Raw genomic sequence first — 17,380 nt, forward strand, 5'->3', positions numbered from 1 at the left:
CAGCAGTGGCCTGGCCCGTAGCCTACTTTTACTTTAGTAAACAACATAACCTTGGATATATGGAGAACTGATGGGCAACTGCATCAGCTGCCAGAGAGGTCATCTTTTTTTACTAGACAAATACAAGCTTTCAGCTTCTAAGGTTCCAACGTGACAGAACTGAAAGTGAGGACGATGATGGTAGCAGAGATGAGAAGAAGATGAATGATGAAGAGGATCTGCTGATGAAGATGAGTAGAAGGAGGATGAGGAGGCTAGTGAAGTTAGTCATGGTGCTGATGCTGATGCTGATGGTGATGAAAGTGGGAAGGTATCAGTGTAAAGAGGATATCAGAAAGAGAGATCAGAGATCGGCCATTGTCTTCAGAGATGCAGTATTCAGAGTGCCGCTGCGTGGTGGTGATAGTGATGATGATGATGAAGATGACGATGCAGAAGATTATGATAATGAAGATGATGTTGTACAGTATTCAGAGTGCCGCTGTGTGGTGGGGATAATGATGATGATGATGATGAAGAAGATGATGATGTGCAGTATTCAGAGTGTCGCTGTGCACTGGTGATAATGATGATGATGATGATGATGATGAAGATAATGATTATGTTGTTGTGCAGTATTCAGAGTGCTGCTGTGTGGGTGCTGGAGCATTACTACAGAGACTTCCCCATCCACAACCACAACCTGCCCAATCTGCCCAAAGCCATCCTCTCACGCAAGATGACCGGTTTCAAGCTCTACTCTCTGGAGGAAGGTAAGGACACTCTCTCTCTCTCTCTCTTAGGCATTGCATCCTGTCACTCAACATCGCAGTTCGGGTTGATAAGATTCAGTTAATGCGAGTATGGATCGTCTCAAAGTTTGGGACAACCAAACAGCAGTGTAGGCAAAGCAAATCCTAATTGTTAGGTTACCATAGCTGTCTTTTCTCTAGGCCTGGGCCTATCGGAAATCGCGACATAAGCACATTGGTTTCTTTTTTCTTTTCTTTCTTGTTCGCGTGTTGGGTAGTAAAGCGATAATGCATTTAAAGCAGTACATCATGTGAGTCAGAGCCGATATGGCCAGAACTGCTGCTCTGTAAAGGTGTTTCTGTCCCACCCAAATTTGCTCAACTACTTGCGAAGTAGCCTATTCATCACAGACATCACATGTATCACACAAAAGAGCTTTTTCTCAGCCTTTAAACGATGTTAGTGGTTAGTTGTTGTGGTAAACGGTTCGCGAGAAAAGTAACTTTAATTTAATCATATTTTTTGCGCCCGTCTCCCTACCCATTCATCTTGGTGGAATACTTCGCGAACTTTCCCTCAACACATGACAAACCATATATCAGAATAAACAGTAGACCTTACCGAACATAAAGGTGTAAAGCATTCCCCTGCACAGTTAGCCATTCACGAGTAATCCGGTTTTAAATTTGCAGCAATGTCTTTATGCATGTCTCCAACTTTGCGGTTCCTAATGTGTTTCAATTGTTCAATAAGTCTACATGATTTTATAACAGGCCAAATACAAAATAAATGTTACAAATATCGCCTAGATAAGCATTACAATCAGAGGATATACATATAGGGCAGACAGACGCTAATGAGTTCATGCTTTGTTTTATCGCTGGATTTTGATAGCCTATTATGGCAACTGATTGCATTCCAAGCTACAGTCAACTCTAGCAGGCATTGAATGACTGGAGACTTTGTGAATTTATAGATTGACATAATGTGCTGTCTCTGCGATTGCTGCTTTTGATCAGTTAGATTTATTTGCAATCTCCTGTGGTGGGCTGGACATAGCATTGAAATGCCCGCCCAGATTCCCCTTTCCGCCTTGACCCATTCACACTGGTGGCGGAACAAAAAAACTCGGCAAAATGTCTAGGGGGCTTGGTAGTAAATTTGGCGAGACACTTTGTCCCGCCGTTCCGCCTCGGTCTATGTCAAAGGGACAGTCGTTCCGCGATTCTGGTACATAAAATCGCGGCGATTTTGCCAGTGTGAAAGGGCCTTCTCTTTCTATCTCAAACACACACACACACATCATGGACACAGGATTCTGCAGGCTTGCAATTCTTTATTCCTTTATGCATCAATTGCTGAATTTACTGTCTGACACAGGAAAGAGTTTGCATTGTGTGTGTGTGTGTGTGTTGTTTATGTGTTGTTTGCATTGTGTGTGTGTTGTTTACTTGTTGTGTGTTTGATAAGACATGTGTTGTTGTTTGATGGACTGGCTGACGTCTTGATGGGTGACTGTTGGCAGAGAACAGCAGTGTGGGCACCTGCACGAATCCTCCTCCAGCACTGATGGCCTCGGCCCAGTGGAGACGAAACTGCCACAGCGAGCTCTACTACGAACAGGCTGACTACGAGCGCCGCGTACGCAAACGCAAGGCCAGGTGTGTATGTGCGCGTGTGTGTGTGTGTGTGTGTGTGTGTGTGTGTGTGTGTGTGTATGTGTGATTAGGGGATGGGGTAGGGTCACAGTCTTAACTGAAAGAGACGAGTGTCCTCATTGAAAGAGCAAGAAAGAAGGATTAAAGGTGATGACACACAAGGCTGTTTTGATCAGTATGTTGTGAGCAGTATGTTTTGAGCAGTATGTTTTGAGCAGTATGTTGTGAGCAGTATGTTGTGAGCAGTATGTTTTGAGCAGTATGTTTTGAGCAGTATGTTTTGAGCAGTATGTTGTGAGCAGTATGTTTTGAGCAGTATGTTTTGAGCAGTATGTTGTGAGCAGTATGTTTTGAGCAGTATGTTGTGAGCAGTATGTTGTGAGCAGTATGTTTTGAGCAGTATGTTGTGAGCAGTATGTTTTGAGCAGTGATGCTGGCCATGGTTCCTGAGTGTGGTTGTTCTGGCACATCACAACATTGTTCAAAAAGTTGCCTTATGAATAATCAGCTTTAAGGGAGGCTCTACTACAAACAGGCTGACTACAAGCGGCGCGCCTGCAAATGCAAGACCAAGTGTGTGTGTGTGTGTGTGACGTGTGTGTACCTTCTATGTTTACCTTTGCTGACAGTTGAGTTGAGTTGAGTGTCCTGATTGAAATATGATTTGAAATGCTTGTTAATATTCACCATGGGAAGAAGGAGACCGAGGGAAACAGGTGAGAGGAGTAGAGGAAGGGGTCAGTGGTACACAGGCTTGAGCTGCGCTGGTTTTTTACTCCATTGGGTGTTCTGGTGCGGCAGTCAAGGTACAGTAAGAGTTCACAACAGTCAGGAAGGACTCGCACACGGAGAGTCAAAAAGTTAGACCAAGTCTTGAATGATTTTTTTATATAGACATCCAGGGCAAAAGTGCAAGTGCCATGCAAACGTTTCAGTCAGTTCCTCAGTGCACTGCAGTCCTTCCTGACTGTTGATCACTAGGAAGGGGAAAATGACCTAAAGACACCGATAGAAGTGGGTGGACGGGGTCAGAACAGTGACGAAATAAGAGATTTCACGAACGAACAGAGAGTCACACAACCATGGAGTGAGAGAGAGAGAGAGAGAGAGAGAGAAAATACCAAGAACGCCAGGAAGAAAGTGCAGGAAGTGTCTGGTGTGATCAGTGCAACCACTGTGTGTGTGTAGTGGTAGTAGTAGCAGCAGTAATATCAGTGAAATTAATCCCAGCACTATTTTTAGTAAGTGTATATGTTAGATCAAGATATATATATATGTTGTGTGTCCTCCCAGGCTGGTGGTGGCGGTAGAGCAGGCGTTCTCACAGGTGAGGCGGGCGGAGGAGGGCGAGGCCCAGAAGCGTCAGCAGGGGGCGCTGGACCCGCGTGAGGCGGCACAAGCCATATTTGCCCCCATGGCCCGAGCGCTGCAGAAGTACCTCCGCACCACTAGGCAGCAGCACTGCCACAGCATGGAGGCCATCCTCACACACCTGCAGTTCTGTCTCACGCACAACCTCAGCCCACAGGTGAGATTAGAGGGCACACACACACACACACATGCACACCGACAGTTGTGCCTCACCCATGTGCGCACATGCGCACACACACACACACATACCTACATACACACACAGACACAAACACAAGCAGTTTTGTCACAAACAGCATTAGCCCGCCGGTGAGCCCAGACACACACACACACACACACACACACACATATACACACACACACACACACACACACACACACACACACACACACACACACACACACACACACAAACACAGACACACATACATGCATTGCACAGATGAGCCTGTAAACGGAACTTGTGCACTCACACACCCACGCACCTTTATTGGTACACACAACCACTCTCATGTGGCTGGACTGAGGCACACAAACACACACACAGATATAGTCTTTCTCAGATGTGTCTGTGGTGTAACTTTCTGTATTGTAAACACATTAAAGCCTGAAACTGAGCTTTGTTCTCTTGCTCTTTCTTCCTTTCTCTCTCTCTTTCTCTGTCTCTTAACTGCCACTCTTCCTCCTCATTCTGAATGTTATCTCTTTCGGTTTTTACTATCCCTCCTTATATTGTCTTTTTCTCTCTCTTTCTCCCCCTCCATCTCCTTACTCTCCATTCCCTCTCTCACTTTCTTTTCTCTCTATCCTCACCTCTCTATCCTTGTTATTGGGTTCCTCTTTCTGTCCACCCCTGTGTCCACCCCTCTCTCCCTCTCTTTTTTTGTATTTGGTGTTGGGGTGGGGGTTGCTATGGTGATGGTCCAGAGAGGATTGATTCTTAAAGGGCAATGGGGACGCAACATTTTGACAACATTCTTTGAATGTGCTGGTGTAATGCTTGTTGATCACCATATGCCAGGTGTGGCTAACCAGTCCATCATGAAGAGCCAAAAAAAACACACCACTCAAAAGAGCCACACAACACAAGAGCCCACATTACAACAGCAACAGAGACTTATAGGCCTACGCCTAATGAGACATAGGGTTACCGTTTAAATACCTCTTCTCTTTTTCATTTCACTTGGCAGATGCTACAAATTATCATTTTCAAGAATGAGTAGCAAGCAACAAAAATATCTGATACACATCACAAATCCCCCCTCACTGAATGACTTATTAGCATGAGCGATGCTCCAATATAACAACTGATATGATACCAATGCGACCATGTTCCGTTCATTTTTAAAAGAAAATGAACAAAAAGAAAACGATTCTGCTTCTCTGACTGACTTTTAAATAGCATTCCTTTTTTTTGTGGTGGTATTTTGGTTACAGACACGTTATGCTACAAAATGACAAATCCTCCTTTTGACTGTACTGTGTTCCTCGATTTGCATTTAGCTTCAGGCTACATTTTCCTGATTGCAACAGTATCTGGCTAACGAAACAAATGTGTCCGCTTATGTTTCTTTTGTGGTCAGATTCCTATCCATCACATGACTGTAAAATTATTTTAGTCTAATCATTGGTAGCCTAACTGTTGACAGTACTGTCAAATAATGAAATGCATTTATCAGAAATATATTTCAAAAATAAATAAACTCTCCAAGGAAAAAAGTCCAAGGAAAAGTGAGAACATATTTGAGCAGCAGCGAGCTGCACAAGAGGAGGTAAAGAGCTGCATGCGGCTCGTGAGCTGCAGGTTTGCCACCCCTGCCATATGCCATTTTAGTGTTATTGTGTTTTAGCCTTGTAAGAAAGTTGTGTGGACAGTGTGACATCTCTCCTTCTCTTGCTTGCTTCCCCTTTGTCCACCTTGCCTCTCTCTCTCTCTCTCTCTGTTTCTCTCTGTCTCTCTCTCAGGCCTTTCTGGAGCGCTACCTGAGCCCAGGCCCAACGCTGCAGTACCAAGCTGTGTCCAGCAGGAGGCAGGAGTGCGAATGGACACTTCAGAGCGAGCTGTCCGTCACCTCCTCCCTCTACGGTGGTGTGGTCTTCTCTTTGCACCGTCCACAGTTTTCCCTGGTTGTCACGGCAACACCCCTTCCTTTCCTTCAGCTGGGGGAGGAGTTTGTAAGCCCGAAAAGCCACCGCTTCATTCTGAGAGTCCAGTCCGAGACCTCTGTGTGAGAGACAGAGGACGAGGAGAAGGAGAAAGAAGTTTAACACTCTAATATGAAACCAATATTCAGATATTTAAATAACTACAAAACAATCAGATCCTGATGTGTTACATCCTCAAAGAGGAGGAGAAAGGAGGAGTTAGATCAAATGAGAGGGAGAAGAAGGAGAGAGAGGGGATAAAAGAAAGAGTGAGGAGGGTGGCGGAAGAGGAAGAGAGAACATTGTGGGCTTCAGAGGAGAAGAGAAAGGGAGGAGGAGGAAAACAAAACAAAAGGAAAGAGGAAATGATGAAAGACCTCCATTTAAATGGTGGGCAAAGTGTAAAGTCTAAAAGCTAATCCAAAAGTGAAAGATCAAAGTCACCGCACACTGATCACTATTAACATAGGTTTTTTATTTGGAGCGAACAACGCGTTTCGCTAAGCGATTCATTCAGGTTCACAGAGCGGATGGTCTTGGATCTAACTAATGCTAATTTGATAACGATTCAAAATCTATTTGCATCCATGACCAAGATCCTGTGCATGAGACTTTGCACTTTGCCCCTCATTTCAACAAGGGCCCAAGGAGAGGGATGAGGTAGCCTGGCCCCGCCCTCCTAGTATCTCCACTCATGTTCATCTCACTGAGACACTAGTCTGCCTCCTCCCAGTGCGTTCACGTTTCCTCAGCTGCCAGCCTGGTGGGCCAATCAGCGACGTGAGGGGATGACATTAGATTGGAAACTCGACTGCGGCTGTTGTAAACGGTAATAGCAATGCCCGCAAACATAACAAAATTGCAGTCAGATGAATGTGTACATTTATAGAGCATCATAAATACATTGTTTCCTGACAGCGATGCGGTTTAGTTTGTAAAGGTTAGATGAAGTAAGATGTAACCCTAAGAAATCCCTGATTAATATGATTGATGATTTCAAAGTTAACAAAAAGTCTACGCCCATTTTGATGCTAGGGTTGGAAACATTTCCCAGTGGAGAGTACCCAGACTCTCTTCCCAAAGTGAATGAGTCTGGTAAAAGTAGGCTAGGGATGAGGTTGAAATGGAAGAAAAGAACAGAGAGGAGTGAAAAGAGAGGAGGAGAGAGATGAGGGGATAGAGGGTTAGGGGAGAGAGAAAGAAAGAGTCTGTCTGAAGGAAGCATTCGTCATCCTCCCACTCGGCACTGAACTCACATCTGACCAATGGCCTTCTGCGCAGTGATGTCACATCCTGTCCAGCTTCAACTTCCCCAATCTCTCGCCCCCGCGGTCCCGACTCCTGCTCACACAGACTTTAAAACTGATCTGAGGGCACCGCTCGCTCTAAGCAGCCGCTGGGGAGCAGGCTGAGCCTGAACCAGGACCTGCTTCGCTAGGACTGTGTGTGTGTGTGTGTTGGAGGAGGAGAAGACAAATGTTGCATGTTAACAAACACACAATGTACCTCTAAACCTATATTTTTTATTATTAGAAGAAATCTGATGTCTTCATTCACATTCTCTGTATCTCTCTCTCTTCCTCTGTGTGTGTGTGTGTGTGTGTGTGTGTTTGTGTGTGTGTCCTCCTTCAGGAAATCAAACCCCAAATGAAACTAACTCAGGCCATTAAGCTTCTGTTATTGAGTATGTGTTTTATGAAAACAGTTAAACTATTATTTTTTGTAAACACCTTTTATATGCCGGCTTACATGGTGATATTTGTGTCATTTTTTTATTGTATTACTTTTGTACAGAATCTTTAAAGTTGCAATTTAAATTGAAATAAAAAAAATGTTTTTTCATCCGGTGTCATTTCTCTGTCCTCCTTTTTTCCTTCACAACAAACACACACACACACAGGGACCCTATGACCCAATTTATGTTTCCATTACTTACCTTCACTATCACCACTGTGTGTGTGTGAGAGAGAGAGCTTCTATTAGTGTATTAGATTATGATGACAGTACAAGATGACAGTTTTGTTATGGCGAGTGTGTAAATGTGTGTGTTTGTGTACATGAAAGCTTTTGTGTCGTGCATATGGTCTGGTTTCTGCTTGCCTATGTGTGTGTGTGTGTGTGTGGGGGGGGGGGGTCGGGAAGGGTATATATGGGTGCTTCTATTTTACCTGTGTATCTAAACTCTTCTGTGTGTGTGTGTCTATGTGTGCTTGTTTGTGTGAGTATCTGTTTGTGTCTGTCTGCTCGTGTGTGTGCTGTGGTGGCAGTGACGTGAGGAGGGGTGTGTTAAAGTCTAACTGAAAGGGCAGCCTAATGCAGACCACAGCTTCCTGAAAGCAGATGACTTTTTTCACGCACATACACAAATACACACACTGTTGTTCTCACGCAATCCATACCCTGGTGTCACAGTCCTCTGTACTTTCAGCTGACCATACTGTGTCTCTCCTTCGGCCGAGAGCAAGATGAAGGTGTCAGAAGTAATCTGGGTCTTATCCCTCTACCTCCATGGGGTTACTGGTAAGACTTTTCTCCTTCACTGAGAGAGAGCGAGAGATGTGGGAAGGTAAGAGTTTTCTCTTTCTTTATACAGAGAGAGAGAGAGAGGAGGGAAGGGGTGTGAGAAACAGTTTTTCTGCTCAGTGTCTTGAGATTTTTCAGGAAGATGTTGTCATTTCTTTTTCATGTTACTTAGAGTACTCAGTTTAAGGCTTTTTTTTAGGTCCATTATAGTTTAGTTTTCCATTAAGTTTGTTATTAATTATGCCAAACTGTGTGGATTGTCTGTGTGTCTGCATGTTAGTGTGTGTGTGTCTGGGTGTGTGTGTGTGTGTGTGTGTCTGCGTGTGTGTGTGTGTGTGTGTTTGTTTGTATGTGTGAGACGAGACAAGAGTTTTTTTTTTTTTTTTTTCAGAAATAAATGTATGTGCAAAGACATGCATATTTCAACACATCCCTAGTTTCTCTTTAAACATGGCCAACAAATGGTTTCTCTTGAAAGTTCACTCCCTTTTTTAAGAGAAAATATATTTGTAAAGAGATATGTAGAAGTTCATCAGTTTCACTCCCATCGCCATCTAGTTCCTGTTAAAATTGCACTTCAGATATTTGGTTCCTGTTGAAAAAGACACCTGATCTTTGGGGTTATAATTGTTTTTCCTCTGTGAGTCAGTGTGTGAGCGTTTTATAAATATGCTTTATGTTACTATGTTAGTGTTTAATGAATGCTTTATACATTAGTGTGTTTTGTTAGTGTTTAATGAATGCTCTATACATTAGTGTGTTGTGTTAGGGTTTAAAGAATATTTGATGCATTTACCGTTGAAAAGGTATCTAAAAATGTTAACTGTTCTGATTAGCTATTTTAAAAGCAATATATATGTATGTGGGAAGTTTTTCTATTTGTATGTCCTACATGACAGATTTTTCGATTAGAATTGTATTTTTACAAATGCAATACAGTATTACATATGGCGATGCATATATATATATAGGCTACAGATACAGATATTCTATCTCTTTGTAAAAGCAACTGCTGTTTCCTGTTCATAAAATAAAAACATTGTAAAAGCATTACATTCACACATGCATGTCATTGGGAAACTATATGATTTATTCAATTGTTGATTTAGTGCTTATGAATATGCCATAAAATCCTTGACTTGACTTAATGGAGGTAATTGGCACCCATTACAATGTAAAAAAAAATTATCTATTGTTTTTATTTTATGAACAGCAGTTGTTTTTACAAAGAGACAGAAGATCTGTATCTGTATGCATCTGTATGATCATGATCTTCAACAATAAATTGCGTTTATTGATAGCGAACTAGCAAGCTTAATTTTTAACATCAGTATGCAGTGTCCTGATCTGACTGTATGATATATTTTTATACAGTCACTGGGATACACACAAGATAACTGTAATATAGTTTAGCTGGTGTGTAGACTGAATTAGGCTGATATAGGGGTTGCTGAGCGGGAGGCCAGGAGAGCACTATAGGGGCCATTTCAGAACATGCTAGCTCTCTATCAATAAACACAGTTTTATATAGCCATAGTGTGGTTGAAGAGTTTGATCCTGATCATGGGGTGTGCATTGCACAATGTGGTTGACTCTGTGTGTGTGTGTGAGAGAGAGAGAGAGACAGAGAGAGAAAAAGGAGGGTGTGAGAGGGGGAGAGACGGCTGCAGAGAGAGTGACTGTGAGTGTGTGAGAGAGGCTGTGTTCTGTCCATGGAGTGTAATGCATGTTTTTGTACACTTTTGAGAATTCAACAATCAAGAAATGTATGTGATCAGGCCTACTACCTTCAAGTCATTCGCAAATGGCACAATAATGTTGGAGCTGTGGCTGCACTCATGGGTGTAAAGGGGGTAGAGCGGTGGACTCTGGACAGAGCAGTGTACTTAGGACGCAGGGAGTAGAGCAGTGCACTGCACTTAGGACGCAGGGAGTAGAGCAGTGCACTTAGGACGCAGGGAGTAGAACAGTGCACTTAGGACGCAGGGAGTAGAGCAGTGCAGTGCACTTAGGACGCAGGGAGTAGAGCAGTGCACTTAGGACGCAGGGAGTAGAGCAGTGCACTTAGGACGCAGGGAGTAGAGCAGTGCAGTGCACTTAGGACGCAGGGAGTAGAGCAGTGCAGTGCACTTAGGACGCAGGGAGTAGAGCAGTGCACTTAGGACGCAGGGAGTAGAGCAGTGCAGTGCACTTAGGACGCAGGGAGTAGAGCAGTGCAGTGCACTAAGGACGCAGGGAGTAGAGCAGTGCAGTGCGCTTACGAAGCAGGGAGTGGAGCAGTGCACTCCAGGAATAGGGAGTGTAGCAATGGACTCCATGTGCTGGATGTGGAGTGTCAAACTTCAAAAAGCTCAGGACCCAGAAGCAAAGAGAGGAGCCTAACCCCAGATTTCTGAGCTTGGCAAGAAATCTAGTGGAAGCTAGTATAGTGTTAAATACCAAACTGTAATCAATGAACAGACACAGAGAGACTAGCCATTTGTATGTAATTTGTAGCATGTTGTGATGTGTGTTTTTAATATTTTCTCTCTTTCTGTTTTCTCAGCCAACATGGATGATGGTAAACTGTGTTACATTCTGGATGCGATCCTGGTCCTCTATGGGATTGTGCTGACGGTCCTCTACTGTCGACTCAGGGTATGTGTGTGTGTGTCTGTGTGTGTGTGTGTGTGTGTGTGTGTGTGCGTGTGTGTGTGTGTGTTTTTGCATGGTTGCATGTGTATGTGTATGTGTGTGTGTATATATGTATGCATGGGAGTATGTGCGTGTGTGTGTGTGTTTTTGCATGGTTGCATGTGTGTGTATGTGTGTGTGTGTGTGTGTGTGTGTATGTATGTTTATGTATGCATGGGAGTATGTGCGTGTGTGTGTGTGTTTTTGCATGGTTGCATGTGTGTGTATGTGTGTGTGTGTGTGTGTGTGTGTATGTATGTTTATGTATGCATGGGAGAGTGTGTGTGTGTGTGTATGCATGTGTGTAGTTTATGTAAGCTGCATGCATATGTGTGCATCATGCATATGTGTATATGCATGATGTATGTTCTGTTTGTGGTCTAACCTGTATGTATCATGTATAAAATATGTGTATGAGTATGAATATACTGTATGTGTTAGTGTGCATTTATAGATATTCACCATCCTCGGAATCACTATAATTGCACAATTGGTGATGTGACAGCTTTGTTATGACCAATGTGAATGAATGTCTTCTTAAACACACACTTTCTTCTGCACACAGATGTCCCCAGCACCAAGTGGAAAATCAGGGGTATGTAACCACAGTGTGTGTGTGTGTGTGTTTGCTGTTTGAGAATATATATAGGTTTGTTGGCCCCAAACACTTCCTTTTAAAACAGTATGTCTAACTTCTGAAAGTATACATTTTCATACTCATTATATGTATTATATAATGTGTACATGCACATTAACGAGTAGGCTACACACACAGAGCACTGTATGCCCACACACATACACAAAGTAGCTAATCTCCGCTATACGCTACTATACAGGCACCAGAAATACACACACTCATCTGCAGACAGGCTTCCCCTCTTTACAAAACATTAGTAGCTGTCTGGTGTTGCGGTGACAGCTAGGAGCAGGACAGCGTCGACTTTTAGTCTTCAACGTTTTAGAAGTCACTCCCAAATTTATTTATCTTCATTGTAGATTCAACAAGTTTATGTAAGACGCAGGTCATGCAAAATTGAGAAGCTGGTCATGGCACAAATTTAGGGCTCTGCTTAATATTTGGGCTAATAAACATGAGCAATAGTAGCTTGATCTGATCTGAGGGAAAAGACCAACACAACTGTAATGCTTTTGACAGGAGTTCATGCTGACTTGGTTGGTAGGTAGGTAGGTATAAAAGCTGAGGATTCTCTAGTTGCACAACTAAGTGCACACCAAATGGTTGTGTGTGTGTGTGTGTGTGTGTGTGTGTGTGTGTGTGTGTGTGTTATGTATATATGTCTTACGGTGAGAGGTGAAGGCTGAGCTTCTGCAGAAGCAGAAAGAGGAAGATGTTTTTTGTGGTTGTCTGTTTAGAAATGGTTAGAAATAACACAGATGGAAGAGTACTGCAGGGCGGCCATGTTCTTCCCCTTTTCAGCATACACCCCTGTGGTTTCTCTCCCCTTCATTGGCCTTGAATGGCTTCCTCAGCCAACCTAACATTTACATATTTAAAGTGATATTATATTATTGGAACTCCCCCTATTACCGTCGGTCCCGTATTTCCGCCGTCTTGCGTGTATGTGTCACTTAATATCCATTTCTATACAAACCAAGACGGCGGATTCCTAAAGAAACGCAAGCATCCACACCATAGGTGTATCTAAATTAGCTATGTACCAAAAATTACATTTTACTGTGACTCGAAGAGCTGTAAACAGTGTTGTAAGGCTGCGTGTATACAGCCACTTGGAGCTCCAGTGGAATTTTAATTTCCTGATGAGAACCCTCGGTCTAACCGTTCATGTGCCGTTGAAACGGCGTAAATAGGCGACCCATCAGGCCAGCACTATAACTCCTAGCGTAGTAAACAAAATCTGATATTTCAGACAGTAAATGCTCCCGTTAAGAACCAAGCCAGATTTGGTTCAAATCTACACTATGGCTACTGAAAAATGTAAGGTTCATTTAGCAAATGTTATTTTGAAGTGTTAAAAAACATCGTTGTTTTAGAATTTCCGAACAAAAGTGGTGATAATTGGGGGTGTTACGATATCAAGTTCATTTATCACATACTTTATCCAAAGTCAGTTACCAGTCCTTTTTAGGAACTTGCATGGGTTTGTTGTGGCCACAGTGGCTCCCAAACCTTTCATGGCTTCCAAGTTGACAATGAAAAAAGAAACGTTCTCTGTATCTTGAGTGACCTCCATATCTTCTCTCTGTTACTCCAGGTCCAGGCTGGAGCAGGCGAGGGCATCTATCAGGTGAGACAGGTGGATTCCTCACCAGTCCAGGGTCACACTTTTAGGCAGGACAGGACAGCTGCTGTGTAGTATTCCTTTAACATTTAATCAGTAGGGCTGACTTGTAGCAATTCTTTCTTACAAAACACATTTTTACATGTACAAATCATCTGTCTATGCAAAATTAGATTAAGAGATATTTTTAATTTTAATATTGATATCAGTAATTTATTTTCATTAGTAAGAATAACAATTACAGATATCTACAATTTTGATTTTCAAAAACGTAGTGGAAATGGTATGAAGCCCTGGTTTGAATATGTCAAAATGTTAATTTAACATATCTTTAAACAATTTTGACATGTTACAATTTAATTTCCTCTAATTTACATTGTATTTGGATATGTGCCTTAATAATCTCCATATCTATTTTGACAAGTGGAAATTCACTTTTTGCTATCTGAAAATTGATTGTGACTTCAAGGAATTCGTTATAAATATCACATATATATCAGATTTCGGAAAATTAATTTTTACTTAAAATCCAAGTCAACATATCAGTAATATAATTTTGTCTTGTCAGAATTGAGACAACATTAAATTACTCATATCAGAATTACATTACTGATTAGCTTTCTGACCAATGAGAAATTAATTGCATCTTCATTTAGAATTGCTACTTCAAAATTGGATTTTGTTTATGTTTACTTGAAATTATAAGAAGTAAAAAAACAATTGTTCACATCTATAACTGTGGTTATGGCTACTGATTAGATGTTAAAACTAGTCATTTAACTGTTATACTGTTAATACTCTATTTCTTGGCCTCTTTAATTCTCTCTTCAATCTATTATGTCCTTCTTCTCTCCCCCCAAGAAATACAAATATATTTTATTTGGTGGTGATTGAAACAGAGAAACAAACATTAATAAATATATAAAATGTTTACACAGATAGTAGAAAGTTGACAATGTGTTTGAGTTACATTGACCATACATTCAGAGTGAGTAGGTACAAAGTAGTGTCTACAGTATATATTTTTTTAAAAACAATAATTTCTCTCACCCCTCTATCTCTCTCTATCCCTCTCTCTTCTAGGGTTTGACCCCGCATGCCCAGGACACCTATGAGACAATCCAGGTGAAGAAGATGTGAAGGCGTAAACTGGATTGACCAGGACCAGAGAGCAGATCCATGAAGGCCAGGTCTACAGCTCTGCCACCCAGATCAGGTTTAGAGTCACCCCACCCAGACCAGGTTCAGAGTTACCCCACCCAGACCAGGTTTAGGCTGGGACTGAACCTGGAGGAACTCATGAAATGGCTGCCACTGTCCTGGTGAATCCTGTTTTATCACACTCCCTCTCCTCCCAGTCAACTTCTATTTACTCTGTCTTTGATTTTCTCATTTACATGTTTAATATATGGGTTTATTATTGTGTGTGTATTTACACCCTGTGGATGGTGTACAATATTAAGGCCAATCATTGAAAATTAAAGAGATTAGCAATTATTAAAATCAGTAATAATTTAGACCGCTAAAGATCAGGAAGCTGATGTGGGTGATCATAAGTGTACATAAGTGTCACAAGGACTTCCTTAAAAATAGCAGAAATGACACGAACACACACACACACACAGACACACACACACACACACACACACACACACACACACACACACACACACACACACACACACACACACACACACACACACACACACACACACACACACACACACACACACACACACACACACACACACACACACACACACACACACACACACACACACACACACACACACACACACACACACACACACACACACACACACACACACACACACACACACACACACACACACACACACACACACACACACACACACACCTGTGGCCTACTGGTTAGCGCTTCGGACTTGTAACCGGAGGGTTGTCGGTTCTAACCCCGACCAGTAGGCACGGCTGAAGTGCCCTTGAGCACGGCACCTAACCCCTCACTGCTCCCCCCACGACGCTGTTGTTGCATTTTTGTACATTATTTAAGCTTATTGACTATTTTCTATGCCTGTGGCCTGTTTAGTTATACATGGTGAAAATGGAAACTATGAGAGGTTTGAGCTGACATGTTCAGCCTGCTGTGTGTGGGTGAGGAGTTGCTATGTATATCCAATAAACAGGTTATCTTGAGCCTAGTCAGTGGTCATTTCCTATCCTGCCGTGGGATCTTCGCAGTCATATGCGGAAACTTGTTTCTTGGTTTCCCTTTCTCTGCATTTCTCAGCATTCACGACAGCAACTGCATTGGCCTCAAGAGGGCACTACACCGCTTTCTCCTTTTTTGTGTGTGTGTGTGTGTGTGTGTGTGTGTGTGTGTGTGTGTGTGTGTGTGAGCTATGTAAGAGACTTCCCATCTAAGCTTTTACAACCATCTCTGTCAGATATGTACTGATTGCTTGCTTGATCCTTGTTCTGTCCGTCACCTCTGCTATGTTTTTTTCTAGAACAGATTACTGATTGCCCTTCATCTGGGTGTTTGCACATCCAATAACACATTGCCAGCAACAAGCAGCTGTCTGTTTAAGACATGTACGTGTGCCTCACTGCTTTGGTAGTATTTCTCTTCTCCAGAGGAGTAAGACCTAGTGGCCTCTGACATTGTGTGGCTGGACTGGGTTAGATCCACTTGAAAGGGAAGGGGGAGGGGATGATGGTAGCACTTCCTACACCTGTCTTACAGTATAAGTAACCTATTTGGGCTGATTAACCCCTAATCAAGTGGACTGCTCCAACATTGGTTGGGCTACAACAGAGGATTTTTAAATAGACAGCCCTCAACCACACACACACACACACACACACACACACACACTGTGATGGCCCACTATGGCATTTCCCAGATTACCAAATACCAGTAGCCTAGCACTCTGGGGAGGGGTGAGGCATCTCTGAGTGGAGAGGAGAGAGCCAGCGCTTGGCCTTCTATCTTGCCCTCACCATGGAAACAACACGGGGGAAAACACATTTATTCTGAGAAACAAAACCTGAATCTTTTTTTACAAAAAAACATGTGCCACTAATATTGGCACCCCTGTATTTAATACTTACTTACTTACTTAATACTGTATTTAATACTGCCAATAAAACAGTATTTATCTTCACCTATGACATCCTATAACATTGTAGAACACAAAGTGATGGATTTGAGACCAACCCTCGATCTCCCCAGACTGTAATCTGCTCTCCTCTTTGGCTCACCCCACTGGTTGTCTATGGAGTTCAGATTGGGGGACTGAGATGGCCATGGCAGAAGCTTTTTTTTGTGTTCAGTAAATCATTTTGTTGTTGATCTGGACATATGTTGTGCTTCATTGATTTGCTGGATAATCCAGTCATGACCCACTTTTAGTGTCTTGGCAGAGACAGACAGATTTTAATTTAAAATGTATTAGGTATTACATTTCTCAGAATTTATGATACCATGCACACTAATGAGGTTTCCAGGGCCTGTGAATTAAAAATAGCCTCACAACATCACAGACCCTACTAGCCTATAGTCACTATGTGCAAGCCAGGCCCACCTTGAGTGTTTTCTGCCATAAAACCTCCATTTTCATCTAATCTGACCACAGGCAAAGTCTCAGTACCAATATTTGGGGTGTCAATATTAGAGGACCATGCATTTTTTATTATTTCTTTTTGAAACATTATTTTTTCCCCTCAAAATAAAATTTCTTCCCTTCACGGTTGCATTTTTCTTCGTTCATTGTAAGATTAAGATAATTTACCAAAAGATGATGTTGATACCTCTATGTAATCAGCTTTACCGGGGGGGGGGGGGGGGGGGGATTTTTTTTTCCAGTAATTTTGTGTCAACGATTCCCGGGACACTGAAAAACCGGGGTTCATGGGGGACCATACAATAAAAGAATATATGTGTACATTTAGTGCCTGTACACTGCACATGCACACACACACGCACTCATGAACACAAACAAAGACACACATAAAGATACATGCAGACACATA

General features: G+C 42.4%; 2 protein-coding genes across 2 annotated transcripts in view; both read left to right on the plus strand.

The window, feature by feature from the left end:
* LOC143134476 (vang-like protein 2) overlaps nucleotides 1-7,748 on the plus strand; it is a 12,250-nt gene extending 4,502 nt beyond the window's left edge. The window contains exons 5-8 of the mRNA XM_076294886.1: nucleotides 616-752; nucleotides 2,258-2,393; nucleotides 3,684-3,918; nucleotides 5,727-7,748. Coding sequence (XP_076151001.1) covers nucleotides 616-752; nucleotides 2,258-2,393; nucleotides 3,684-3,918; nucleotides 5,727-5,993 — 775 coding nt within the window. The 3' untranslated portion in view covers nucleotides 5,994-7,748. The remainder of the gene's footprint in view (nucleotides 1-615; nucleotides 753-2,257; nucleotides 2,394-3,683; nucleotides 3,919-5,726) is intronic.
* A 503-nt stretch (nucleotides 7,749-8,251) lies between these two features.
* Nucleotides 8,252-17,095, plus strand: LOC143134477 (high affinity immunoglobulin epsilon receptor subunit gamma-like). Its single transcript, XM_076294887.1, has 5 exons — nucleotides 8,252-8,426; nucleotides 10,975-11,066; nucleotides 11,668-11,697; nucleotides 13,337-13,369; nucleotides 14,447-17,095. The coding sequence occupies exons 1-5, from the start codon at nucleotides 8,372-8,374 to the stop codon at nucleotides 14,501-14,503; spliced, it is 267 nt and encodes an 88-aa protein (XP_076151002.1). The 5' UTR covers nucleotides 8,252-8,371; the 3' UTR covers nucleotides 14,504-17,095.
* The last annotated feature ends 285 nt before the right edge of the window (nucleotides 17,096-17,380 follow it).

The sequence above is a fragment of the Alosa pseudoharengus genome, unplaced genomic scaffold (assembly GCF_046254945.1).
Source record: "Alosa pseudoharengus isolate Yale_2024_CS ecotype anadromous, Long Island Sound unplaced genomic scaffold, YU_APseudo_1.1 YU_APseudo_1.1_scf_2, whole genome shotgun sequence".
NCBI classification, from domain to species: domain Eukaryota; kingdom Metazoa; phylum Chordata; class Actinopteri; order Clupeiformes; family Clupeidae; genus Alosa; species Alosa pseudoharengus.